This window comes from Diabrotica undecimpunctata, unplaced genomic scaffold (genome assembly GCF_040954645.1).
Source record: "Diabrotica undecimpunctata isolate CICGRU unplaced genomic scaffold, icDiaUnde3 ctg00003119.1, whole genome shotgun sequence".
NCBI classification, from domain to species: domain Eukaryota; kingdom Metazoa; phylum Arthropoda; class Insecta; order Coleoptera; family Chrysomelidae; genus Diabrotica; species Diabrotica undecimpunctata.
The window spans coordinates 758-14,569 of record NW_027314319.1 but is presented as its reverse complement, the minus strand read 5'-3'; the positions used below and the strand labels follow the sequence as shown (position 1 = coordinate 14,569).

Sequence of the window (13,812 nt, the reverse complement as noted above, 5' to 3'; positions counted from 1 at the left end):
TGAATGCCTCGGCCCGTGCAGGAGACGTAGCTTCTGGAAGACGTAATGATAATTGCGGATTTCGTTGGCGAAAACCATGCAACCATCCTTTGCCAGCCATCTTGGTCACTTTATTGAACGGATGATTAATCTTCATTTTCTCTGCAATGCTATAGGCTAGCTTGCACAAGTCTGCTCTTGTCACGCCAAAAAACCGGGATTCAAGATACAGAATGTGGGCAACTATTGCAGTCTCCATATCTTCGGTTTAAAACTGTTGCCAGGGAGCCCAAATGTTTTTTTGCTTCAATGGCAATTTTATTTTTATTACCTGCTCGACGTCGTAGTGTTGAGAACGGTACATGAAATGTTTTGCTTGCTTTAAGCCAACCCATTCCGGAATTTCGGACTGCCTCCAAAGCTCTTTGCATGTCTTCCTCACTCCAACTATTTCTGTTAGACTTCCTTTTATATGAATAAACCATCTGCAAAAAAAACTGAATATGTACCTTAACCTGAAAAACAGACGGGCAAAATGGCATAGTATGTTATTTTGCCCGCTATAATGCTATGCCATTTTGCCCGTTTTGTATTTGCCGACTACTGATAGTTGAAAAAAATTAATAATGGAAATAAACACAATTTTTATTTACGGTCACATGCAGCATAAAACATAATTACCAAAAAGTGAATTCAAAAACTCTATAACGTTAATTTAATAAATTATTGAATAAAACTTACATTGACGCATCGAACTCGACCAGCACTTATTCACAAATACACCAATCTCGTGGCCGGCCGTTAAATTAGGTGCACCGAGACTTAATGTGGACAGTGTTGCCACTGTTTATAATAAGTATCCAGAATTGCGGTGACGTAGAACGGTTAGCTTGACTACGAGAACAAAAAACCATTTTGCCCGCCTATGCCATTTTACCCGCCCTTCCCCTACCTAAATTTATACTTTGTGCACATATTGTATTTTCTTTACCCCGCTAATGACGTTTGTTAATGTGGGTATTTTCTAAATAAAAAAAAAATTAACTTACTCTATACATTTTACATTCGTCAATATCTTCACATTGATTTGTAATCTTGCTCAGATGGTGACCTGGCGGACATTCACAGGTATAATAACCGACGTAGTTTTTACAGATTTGTGTTGATAAACATGTGTGAGTGTCTTTGGCACATTCATTAACATCTGCAATATACTATATTAATAAAATATGCTAAATCTATGCAGTTGGTATGGTTCTAATAATTACCTATGCATTGGTCTCCAGATTCATTCAGCTCGAAACCAAGCTTGCATTGAATTGGAGGAATACAATCATATCGACCTTTGTAATTTATACATTTTTCAAACCTTCGACATGGGTTACTTTTACATTCGTCAATATCTGAAAATATTTTGCAAACTTTAAAATAATTTTAATATCGTATCATAGCGTAATATTAGGAATAATTGGTACCTATTCGCGTTGTATATTTTTGGGGAAAGATATGCCGATGTAGGAGTTTCAGCTCTAGATGTACTAGTGGTAGCAAACCTTCCAGTAGTAAACAGAGTTCCAGAATTTTGAGTAATATTAAATTAGGTTTAAGGTTGGTAAAGGATCTTGGAGACAGTATGGGTTGCCAATGCTCATACTGTAACAAAACTCCGATAATGTCCACTGTTTCCGACGAAAGAGTCGGGAGTTCTAGAAATAGAACTCAGCTTCTGCCAACAAATCATACTCTCACTCAGTGTGCATGGCGTACAATGATTATGCGTTATGTAGCAGACGAGAGGGGGTGAAAGCCCTCATATCAGCTGAGGGAATAAACCCTGACAGAAAATTCTATGGGCCGGGTAATCCGTTACCGTAAAAAGTACAAAGCCAGGAAACCTTTACATAAGCCTCGGATAGATCGGTCTTATCGACGACGACTTAAGCAAATAAATATGGACTCGGTACCTGGAACGTCCTGACATTGAATAAACCAGCACAGGCATCACTACTTAACGAGCTCAGAAAATACAAAATAGAACTAGCAGCAATACAAGAAACCACATGGCTAGGACACGGAATAAAAGAAACAAAAACGCACGCAATACTATATAGCGGAAAAGAAAAGTTCGGAGTAGCCTTTATAGCTGACAATAGGATGAAACATGCCATATTAGATTTTAAAGCAGGTGAATGAGAGAATATATAAACTAAGAATAAAAACTTTCTTTAGCTAAATTTAAGTTAGCTAAATTCTTTAGCCTCCCAATTATTAACTTACATTGCCCAACAGAAGAACATAGCATGGAAATAAAAGAAAACTTTTACGAACAGCTAGGGGAAGTATACGACAGCTCACCGAGAACTGACGTCAAGATCGTAATAGGAGATATGAATGCTCAAATAGGCAAAGAAAAACTTTAACCATTGGTAAACATTCACTCCATCAAAATACCAATGAAATTATATAATTACTTATCAACTCGACTTTTTTCCCCACACTACGACATACACAATGCGACATGGATTATGCCTGGTGGAACAACCGCCAACCAAATTGATCATGTCTTGATAGACAAAACGGCCGCGACAAGCATACGAGATATAAAGAGCGAAGAAGAGCATGGCTGCGGATCTGACCATCTCCTAGTACAGATAATATACAGATAATATACAGATGCAGAATTCAAAAGAAACAGGAGGGACGACACGAACATACAACAGAACGACTAGATATACAAAAATTAAGACGAATATATCAAACAGAATTATGAGAGAGAAATACACAAACACTGACAAATACAGGCAGTCTAGGCACCGAAGAATATTGGGAAGAAATTAAAACAAAAGTAATTGACGTTTGATTGGTGAATGGTTCAACGACGAGTGTAAAAAGGCCATACAGAAAAAAAATGAAGAACGCAAGAAATATATTTAAAACAAGACTAGAGAAAGAAGAGATAAAACAAGCAATACGACCACAGAAGAATAACAAATGGCGAGCACCTAATAAGACAAATGCATGTGCATTGTAACGATTATTTTGCCTACCACATAGGGTATTATTATAGGGGCTTGAAAATTGGGGACAGAAATTATTGGGATGGAGATAGGGCAAGCAAAACAAATCGAAACTTTTGCGAACGGCTACTCAGGGTTAATTTGGAGAACTGGGTCGTGAATGGCAAGGGGGCTTGGATTGGGGGCAACTACAAAAAGTAAAGCAAAAGGGGTACTTACATAAATCTCCTGGAACAAAACACAATACAAAAAGGTTCTCAAGCTATTTAAAATGGACGCCGCTTTGAAGAATCTTCCTGCTGGATGAAAGAAAAGGTTCTTCCTTTCTAAAACACAAAAAGGGTTAGAGAGTTAGTTAAGAGAAATAAACAAAAGGTTTAGGAAAAAAATTTAATATTTTTTGCTGTCTCACCAAAAACAGTTACAAATATAGATAGGTAATAATAATAAAATACAAAATATCAAGAACAAACTTACTATATTCTATCAGTTTACACACTCTTGAAGTTGAGGATACTGCAAAACTTACAAATGTTAATGGGCGATAATTTGTAACAGAAATAAATTATTGCAAATAAAAAAATATCCTTTTAAGTGAAACTATGCATAGACCTTTTTCTAAAAAAAAAATAAAGCAAAAACAAGATCTGTTATACTCGGTTCGCTATTCCCAGTCCGAACTGTCTAGTGAATTTAGTAATTATTTTTTTTGCGAAGTTAGTTACTTTTTGACAGACTAAAAGTGGCTGGAAATTACTATACAACCAAGCACACGTACTCATAGCCAATATTATTAGTAAACAAACTAAATAGTAAATAAAAATAGAACTTTGCGAATTACCGACAATCAATATTTATTTATCTGCACCATATAATAAATAGTTATGTTAAATTATAACAACTAAAATATATTTTTTAAATATATACTACCCAAAATTTGATGGGTTTAGTATACACTTTCACTATTTAGAATAATTCTTCTTTTTTTAAAGAAAGAAGTCTGCAATAGTAGGATACTTGAGCTATTAATACTGAGAAATAGTAATTGTTGTGTTTGTAGGTTTCCGACAATGATCTGTCAAAATATGCCCGAGCTAAGCGAATGGGAGTATATGATTAGGTATTTACCAAATGTCAAAAAAATAAAGCCAGCTGTCAGATGTCAATACTAAATTTTAAAACTGAGAACAATTAATATGACAGCTAAGCCACACCCTAACATCTACAATTTTAATTATTACAATTTTTAAACTGTTATGAAAGATTATTATTAGATAATGTTTATTTTCCTTTAAAAATCAACACAAAAGAATTACCTGGATTTCACTAAAATTTCTTTAAAATTTCTGGGGTTAGGAACTGGACTTACACTCTTTGCCACACGAACAAATTCATCTCCAAACTGCAAAAAAATGAGGATGAAAGTTGGGTACTGGACGCAAACTTTGAAACTCTGCTTCTTTAAAAAACTGGAACACATGTGAGTACCTTTCAAATTTGTTTGGAAACGTCACAAATCTCTTAGATACAAATCTCTTAGGTGAGAGACGACATAAAACAAAAACAGTGATTACTCCTATCAGAATTGACACATTACATTGAGCATAAATCACTTTTTCAACGAATTTGCCGGCTTTTTAACGCCGACACTCAGAGCATCTTCATATTTTAATTTAATTTATTTTAACTTCACATAAAACTTAACACTGCTACTACAGTACACATTTTCCCATGATAGAAGACAAAAAACACAAAACATTACAAATTTGAAGAAAAATTTGGACTAACACTGAAACCATCTGCCCCTGACAGCGGCCTCAGCGAGAATGATGTAATTCTCTTGCCCGCAAAACTTTCTCAGCGATCGAAATGGATGTTTATTTCAGGCGCAATATTGAGCGGCTTAACGATCAAAGAAAATACCAAGGAAATACCCATCTGTGATATATAAACAAACTTTAAAATGTGTTTATTATCGACTCCGACGATGCAAAAGGCTTAAAAATACTTTTTTGGTGTTTTAATACATACGGGGTGATTTCAATATATACGAAAGAATATAAAAATGCTACAGCTTGTGAACAAGATTTGGAATGAGGAAAAGATCCCCAGCGACTGGAAAACCGGGGTTATATACTCAATCTATAAAAAAAGAGGATAAACTGAAATGTGAAAATTATCGAGGCATAACCCTCTTGTACAGAGCGTGCAAAGTTTTAACTTTATATACTAAATAAATGACTCCAACAACTAACTGAAAATATTGTCGGGGAATATCAAATCGGTTTTGGACAAGGAAGATCTACAACTGATCAGATATTCACAGTGAAACAAATTCTAAATACATCGTAAGAATACGACATTGATGATCACAACATATTCACAGATTTCAAACAGGCTTACGACTGAATTAATAGACTAGATTAATAGAAAAGTTATATCAAATGTCTCGCAGAACAGAAGAGGCAGCAGACATATATTCACAATTAAAAACAGGGGCAGAAGAGACCGGATTAGAAATAAATATAAAAGATAAAAAAACTAACCCAGGCAAGAACTAGGAGAAATAGACGCACAGTTAAATTAGAGGAAGATATTGAAACTGTAGAAAGTTTTACATATCTGGAAGTTACATTAAATATGGATGGAACAGAAGAATCAGAAATTCAAAGAAAAATATGTAGTAAAGCAAAACAAAGCCTTCTTTTCACTCGCTCACATGTTCCGCTCCAAAAACAGATACTGGAGACAAAAAAAAGGGTCTACAAGACTATTATCAGACCAATAGTATAGACGCGAGACATGGATGATGACAGAAGACACAAAACGAAAGCTGGAAGTCTTCGAACGAAAAGTTCTAAGGAAGATATTTGGACCTATTAACGAAAACGGAGTATAGAGATCTAGGTACAAGCATGAACTCTACCAACTGTTCAAAGAGACACTGATCTCGGAATTCGTTAAACTTCAGAAACTTCGATGGACTGGTCATGTATTGAGAATGGAGAACGGAAGATTGCCAAAAATAGTCCTAGATAGTAAAATTCAGGACGCAAAACCAAAAGGAGCGCAATGGAAAAAGTGGAAGGATAAAGTGGCAGTGGATGCACAAAATTTGCTAGACGTGATTACCTGGGGTAGATCGGCGCGGGACCGGCAAGGTTAAAGGTATAGTTTGAAGGAGGTTAAGGCTGTAGCGCTATTGGAGAGAGAGAGAGAGAGAGAGATTTAATCAGGGTGTATCCATAGGAGTTAAGCTCCCGGGTACGGTTCGTGGATATTGAGAATACGAACGTTTCGACTATTTAGTAGCATTTGTACTAAGCGTACTTTGTACTGTATAGTATTTTGGTGAAATGAACGGTAGTTCGTAAATAGAATTCTTATCATCAGCATTATGTGCAGTATCAGTAGTTTTTGAATATTGCGCCATTGGATTCATACTAGTTGGAATATTGGATTGATAAGGAGCCAAGGGCCCCCATTTTATCTAAAGCAGAAGATTGCTGATAGTATGGCCCCGTGGGTTCACACCTGTAAGATCCAAAAGTATTTCGACACTTGAAATTTAGTCCCAATTTTCTTCAATTATGAGTTTCCTTTTTTATGGGAAAGAGATGGTAAATCTTCTAAAGACCGTACCCGTTGGCCATGTCCCGTTAATGATGCTCTGGTGTATGTTAAATTCGGGATAGAAGTGTCCATCCGCACGCAGTCCTCACAGAGGAGTCGTGCTCACAGATGCACCCATAGCTCCCTGCCTACCAACTAAAGTCCATACCCTCAACCAGACTACTCATGCGGTAGGTCCCCATCAGGCCGGTGCATCATACGAATCACTCGTCTTTTCTTTTCTTTCTCTCTCTCTCCCACTCTATTTACGCTTCCCTACCTACCTTCCTGTGTCGCTTCTGTCGTCATTGAACATTCTGCACTCCAATACACAGTGCTTGGCCGCATCAGACACTCCACATTCTGCGCAGTTTCCATCCGCTACTCTTCTTATCTTTTCTAGGTAGGCCCTGAAGGAGCCGTGCCTTGTTAGGAACTGGGTGAAAAACTAGTTAGTGTCTCTGTCACCGCATTCCACCCAGTCCACAATATTTGGAATTAATACCCTCGTCCAAGCTGCCCTATGCTCGTTTGTGCATTCTTTCTGCCACTTCGTTATGCTGTTGCTCCTTATCCAGCTAAGGCATTTATCACTCCGGAAGGTTGCCAGGTATTCATTCCCTGGTGATGGTGGCTCACGAGCCGGAATTGCTGATTTTTTATCGAGTACTCCTCTTGATTGCCACGGTTTTCTCCAGTAGGAGTGACAGCAACGCTCGTATACTGCTTGGTGTTCTTCAGTGTAACTGCTTACCTTACACTGTGGGGAGATAAGGAGAGAAAGGGATGGATAAGAAGTTTGTGATGTTTTTTGATTGTACTCGGAGTTCAGGTCTGATGTATCTTGGTCGTTGACCATTTGGTGACTGTGCTTTAAGTCGCAGACATGAAAGGTGGGCAGCAAGGACTTGACGGCCTTTAATTTTTTGTCAGGGAAGGTGCATCAATTGATAACGATTTCTGTACCTTTCAGCGGCGGAGTCCGCCGGCTACCCGGTGCACCGACGCCGGACGGTATTCGGACTAGTCTTGGTTTCACCGGCCGTGTTCTCCTCACATCGATTACTCGGCCTTATATCACGTCGAGGTCATTCCACAGCCCCGAAAGGAATTGTGCCTTTCTAGTTTACACTCATTGGCAGAATTCAGGGTGTAGTTTGTTTCACTTCCAAATATACGGGAACAGTGGAAAGATCCAATCGTATTATCCATATATTTCTGCTACTTTACAATTGTTTAGTCCCACCTGACATTTATTAATGGCTGCAAAATATTTTTTTATTCAACCTTGAAGATAAAAAACCTCGATAACAAAATTAATTGGAACTTACCTGCACATTTTTGTGTTTCTTTAACGTAACAGTATCCTGTAGGGCATATAACCTTTTGAGTTGTGGAAGTAGGCTGAGTAGTGGAAGTTGAGCTCGAGCTTTCTTGTGGAACGCATTTATGACTTCCAGGTACGTTCACACAATTCTCATTATGAGCACATACATTTTCTTCCTCTTCGCACTCATTTATATCTTCACATAGTTTAATTACAGTATTTATTTTAAAACCAGGAGGGGCAAGTAGGAGCTTTATCTACACAGGTGTAATTTCCTTTTGTATTTAGACAAAACTGAGATTCTTGGTTACAATCATTTTCGCCCGTTATACATTCATCAGTATCTATGGAACAAAATAAATATTTGGAAATTAATAACGCATACTTAAATGATATCATGAAATTAACCATGACTTATTTACATTACCTGCACAAGCTTCTATAGCAGCCCTATAGTGAAAACCTGGTGGACAGAGTGGTTTGCCTTCTTCCACTTTACATGTATAGGATCCTATCGTGTTCTTACAGACTTTTGGAGGTAGACATATTAATTTAATTTGACATTCGTCAATATCTGTAAAGGAAAATATAAAATGTTAATTTATATTTATGAAAATAATTAAAAGTCAGTTACCATCACAAAGTTGTTTTTCAAAATTGTATTGATATCCACTTAGACAATCATCTTCATATTCATATTCTTTACTTTTTGTGTTATCCAAGATTGGGTCGTTGCAAGAGTAAGATCCTATTTCATTTATGCAGTCATAAACTGATGTACAATTGTGGATATTTAGTACACATTCATCAATATCTACAAGTAGTATTTATACTAAGGACATAGAAATCCGAAAACCCATTATAAATTCACAAGGAAACTAAGTTCCTGTAGCTGGCTGTATACCCATGTATCACAAAAAACTTTTTAAGTAAAAATCCTTTATAAAATGTATATAAATTAAAAACCCAAACGGGCTATGTCATGAAGACAACACGTTTTCGGAATCCATGTTCCATCATCAGTGTCTATAGAAAATGTCACACTGAGAGTGCAGTACGGGTAAGATACGACAATGCTTTTCTTATGGAGAATAAACGCGCAGTGTTGTCGGTTTTTCTCCAGCTGTTGTTTGCTCATTGTCTCACAGGACCGGCTTGGATAAAATGCATCTGCCGGCAGTACGAGTAAAATATTTATATCATGTATACCTACTTATACAGTAGAATAAAAAGGCATTGATGAGTTATTGACAACGAAAACTATGAATTTTGCATATAAAACGTCAACATGAGATATACAATTGAATCATATTCATAAGAGTAACATTTGAACACCTCTTTACAAGAACAACATACAATAACTGTAGTTTTAATGTTTTACATAAAATAGAAAAAACCTACATAATTTCTAGGAAAGAATTTTGAAACTTGGAAATGATATTATTTATAGATATTATATATAATATTCAAAATTTCCAATTCTTTCATAGAAATTAGATTTTTTCTATTGTATGTAAAATATTAAAAATACAGTTATGTTGTTTCTATAAATAGGTCTTCATTTCTTTTGTAAAACTTCTGCTACAAATTACCATCATTAACATAATCACCTAAATATAGCCATAAACTTGTTTGTCATAATTAGTATTTGATTAACTCCAAGCTTTCCCTATTTCACCCCCTACCCATCCTAAGGATGGGTAGGGGGTGAAAGTGCTTTTTGGAAAACGAAACTTACACTTCAAAATTTAGTCCGAGTTTCAACAGAGAGCATGGAGTCCCATAAGTTTAAATCCGGTGAATTATTTAACGGTTACGCTAAATTCGTAGTGTTAAATGTGTTGTGTTTTTTACAAAATACGGAACAACTTAATGTAAGTGCTGCTGTAAGATGTACTTCGTTGATAACTGGTGTTAGCGAAAGAAGCATTTACAATTTCAAAAAAGAAAAAGAATAGAGTGGAACGTTGAAATCGCCAAAAAAACGTAAAAAACGAGCGTGTCAATCAAATTCTAGAATATTTACATATGACGAGGGTGTAAGAAGTATTCTACGGAGAATTGTTCATTGTGAATTTTTCATGAAAAATTTGCCGCCATTCTTAAAGCATATACATAACTTCATACAAGGTAATGAGAATATACAGCCGTTGTCTCTTTCTACTTTATACAGACTTCTGAAAGATATTGGATTTGTTTATAAGAAACGTGGCCGAAGAAGCATCATGGTGGAGTGAGAGGATATTATTCATTGGCGCCATAATTATTTGAGAACTATACGACGTTTGCGAAAAGACCATTGCAATATCATATATTTGGACGAATCGTGGGTTAATGTTGGCCAATCTATAAATTACGAATGGTACGATACTACGATACAAAACAGTCGTGATGCTTTTCTCAAAGGTTTAAGTACTGGCTTAAAAGCACCTACTAAACGAGGTCCACGATATGTTTTATTGCATGCAGGTTTTTCAGGAGGTTTCCTTTCTGGCACACAGCGTGTTTTTCTGGCAAAGAAAAATGATGGCGACTATCACGATGAAATGGATGCCGCATATTTTGAGTCGTGGTTTAAGGAGACATTAATATCAAATTTACCAAATAATGGTCGCAGGAATGTCATTGTAATGGACAATGCATCGTACCACTCCCATAAAGAGAGATTCCCTAACAATTCCTGGAATAAAGCTGCAATCAAGGAATGGCTAGTGGAAAAAGACATTTTTTTCGAGGAGTGTTATTTGAAATCCGAGCTATTAGAAGCAGCGCGTGCTTTTAAAGATCAATACGATAAGTATCATCTTGATGAGTATGCTTCACAACATAATGTTTATATTTTAAGGCTTCCTCCATATCACTGCGAATTGAATCATATAGAAATGGTGTGGAACCAAGTTAAGCGATATGTAGGTACCCATAATACCACTTTTAAAAACGACGAGGTACGCCAGTTGATCGACGACGGTTTCGCACGCGTCACAGAGCAAAATTGGCGCAATTATGTCACTCATGTTGTTGAGAAAACGGAAACTGAGATGTGGACTGCGGACAACCTGCAAGATGACGTAGACCAATTGATAATACACGCGAACACAGGGGAGAGTAGCGAAAGCGAATCCGACATCTCGGATGTAGAGGACGACTTTAGTATAATTAATTGAATATCTGTGAGTAACCTCGATTATTTTACACTGTATAACCAATAGAATGCATTTACCAGTCCAATCAGAGTATGGGCTTTTCGGATATTGGGCTGGGTGCACGGAAATCGAGTTCCCGGAGGTTCCACCCTGTATATTTATAGCTATCAAGAAATGTAATTTAAAATATATTCGTTAGTTTAATAAAGTATAAATATAATATAATGTTAAATAACTTACACTATAAACCCTATACCTGCTCATCTGGTCAAGTGTGGGCAAGGAAAACCATTATCCCATATGGAATAACACAAGGTTTCGCTGAAAACTACCAGGTTGCTATGCCAAGGAACTAGGTAAACTTATGTTGTGTGTAAAAAATGCGAGACTGCATTATGTTTTAACAAGGACAAAAACTGCACTTCAGATTTCCACAAAAAAAAATTTCATAGTAGGTGTTAAAATTTCTCAGTGATTCAAGTGCGCAACTTGTTTTTTTAATAACATCGCCGGGATTAAAAAATGTGCAAAGCTTTTTCGATATTCCCGTTCCTGATAATTTTTCACATATTTACAAAAGAAAAAGTTTTTCTTGGATATTGGGCTGGGTGCAAGGAAATCGATTTACCGGAGGTTCCACCCGGTATATTTATAGCTATCAAGAAATGTAATTTAAAATACATTTGTTAGTTTAATAAAGTATACAGTTTTATAAGAAAATTCTCGCTAAAAACTTAAGGTCTTTTTATTCAAATTCATGCCTCTTATTTGGCTACTTGAAGGCAATTATTTTATCAATATATTATTTTATATTAAATCTCAGAGCCCGGCGTAGAGATCTGGGTACGGTTCTGTGACTACCACTTGGACCTGTTTGTATCGCCAAACACAAGGCGTGATATCCGGCAATTGTGCATTCCTATATTAGCCGTACTGCACTCTCGGTGTGACATTTTCTATAGGTGTACATGTTTTGAGCCACTAAATATCAGGGTAAAAACCCGTTAAAAGTTATATGTTACAATTTAGTTTGCATTATTTGGTATAATATTTTAAGATGTTAAATCATATCCACTGGTAACTTTAACATCTTAAAATATAATAACAAATAATGTAAACTAAGTTGTAACATATAACTTTTAATGGGTTTTTACCCTGATATTTAGTGGCTCAAAACATGTACACCTAGACACTGATGATGGAACATGGATTCCGAAAACCGTTTTTCTTCATGACATAGCCCGTTATACATTCATCAGTATCTATGGAACAAAATAAATATTTGGAAATTAATAACGCATACTTAAATGTTATCATGAAATTAATCATGACTTATTTACATTACCTGCACAAGCTTCTATAGCAGCCCTATAGTGAAAACCTGGTGGACAGAGTGGTTTGTCTTCTTCCACTTTACATGTATAGGATCCTATCGTGTTCTTACAGACTTTTGGAGGAAGACATATTAATTTAATTTGACATTCGTCAATATCTGTAAAGGAAATATAAAATGTTAATTTATATTTATGAAAATAATTAAAAGTAAGTTACCATCACAAAGTTGTTTTTCAAAATTGTATTGATGTCCACTTGGACAATCATCTTCATATTCATATTCTTTACTTCTTGTGTTATCCAAGATTGGGTCGTTGCAAGAGTAAGATCCTATTTCATTTATGCAGTCATCAACTGATGTACAATTGTGCATATTTAGTGCACATTCATCAATATCTGCAAATAGTATTAACAATTATGTATTTAATAAACACAATAAAGAAGGTGACTAATCCATCAAAAATCAGTGACTTCCAACAAAACCTAGAAGAAGCTCTTTCTTGAGATCAAGTAGATAGTGACAATGAGAACACTTAGATATATCTCAAAGATAAGGTAATCGAGGCTGCAAAAGACTGTGAGACAGCGGTTTCCACGGGCCGTAAGCAGTGGATACACGATAATACGTAGACTGTGATTCAACGCAGAAAAGAACATAAAACTAGATACGGAACAGTGCTGCAAACACAAAGTTACATCTCTCAAATATGCAAAGAGGCATGACAAACATGGCTATCGAACTGAACCGAGGGATTTATTTCAGAAGATCAAAGTCCTTGCCAGAGAGGAAAATCTCTAAAGGTAATCTAAAGACCGATACTTACGAAATATTGGAAACATGGCGAAACTACTGTGGCGAGTTATATAAAAATACCGAGGTACCACCAGAAAATCAATGGCCCTCTGACTTCCCTAGAGAATCTACTGTCTTACTCGCTGAAGTCAATGATGCAATTAAATCGCTAAAGAGAAATAGATTCTCAGGCATTGATTCAATACCAGGTGAAATAATACAGTTACTAGGTAACAAATGATTACATATCATTCTATATGTGTCGCTGTTTGGAATTCAGGAAAATGGTCATCTTATTGGTGTACCTCAATTTATATCACGCTACACAAAAAAGGAACTACTACCAGATGTGAAAACTATCGCACACTGTCACTAATAACACATGCTATTAAAATCTTACCACTCCCATAAAGAGAGATTCCCTAACAATTCCTGGAATAAAGCTGCAATCAAGGAATGGCTAGTGGAAAAAGACATTTTTTTCGAGGAGTGTTATTTGAAATCCGAGCTATTAGAAGCAGCGCGTGCTTTTAAAGATCAATACGATAAGTATCATCTTGATGAGTATGCTTCACAACATAATGTTTATATTTTAAGGCTTCCTCC

At 36.1% G+C, this 13,812-nt stretch overlaps 1 protein-coding gene across 1 annotated transcript; it reads right to left on the bottom strand.

The window, feature by feature from the left end:
- Positions 1 to 200: 200 nt before the first annotated feature.
- Positions 201 to 12,812, bottom strand: LOC140432180 (hemicentin-1-like). The gene is made up of 7 exons (XM_072520004.1): positions 12,630 to 12,812; positions 12,424 to 12,570; positions 8,570 to 8,749; positions 8,363 to 8,509; positions 1,248 to 1,382; positions 1,029 to 1,183; positions 201 to 464 (listed from the first exon to the last, which is right to left on the bottom strand). The coding sequence occupies exons 1-7, from the start codon at positions 12,784 to 12,786 to the stop codon at positions 201 to 203; spliced, it is 1,185 nt and encodes a 394-aa protein (XP_072376105.1). The 5' UTR covers positions 12,787 to 12,812.
- Positions 12,813 to 13,812: the final 1,000 nt, after the last annotated feature.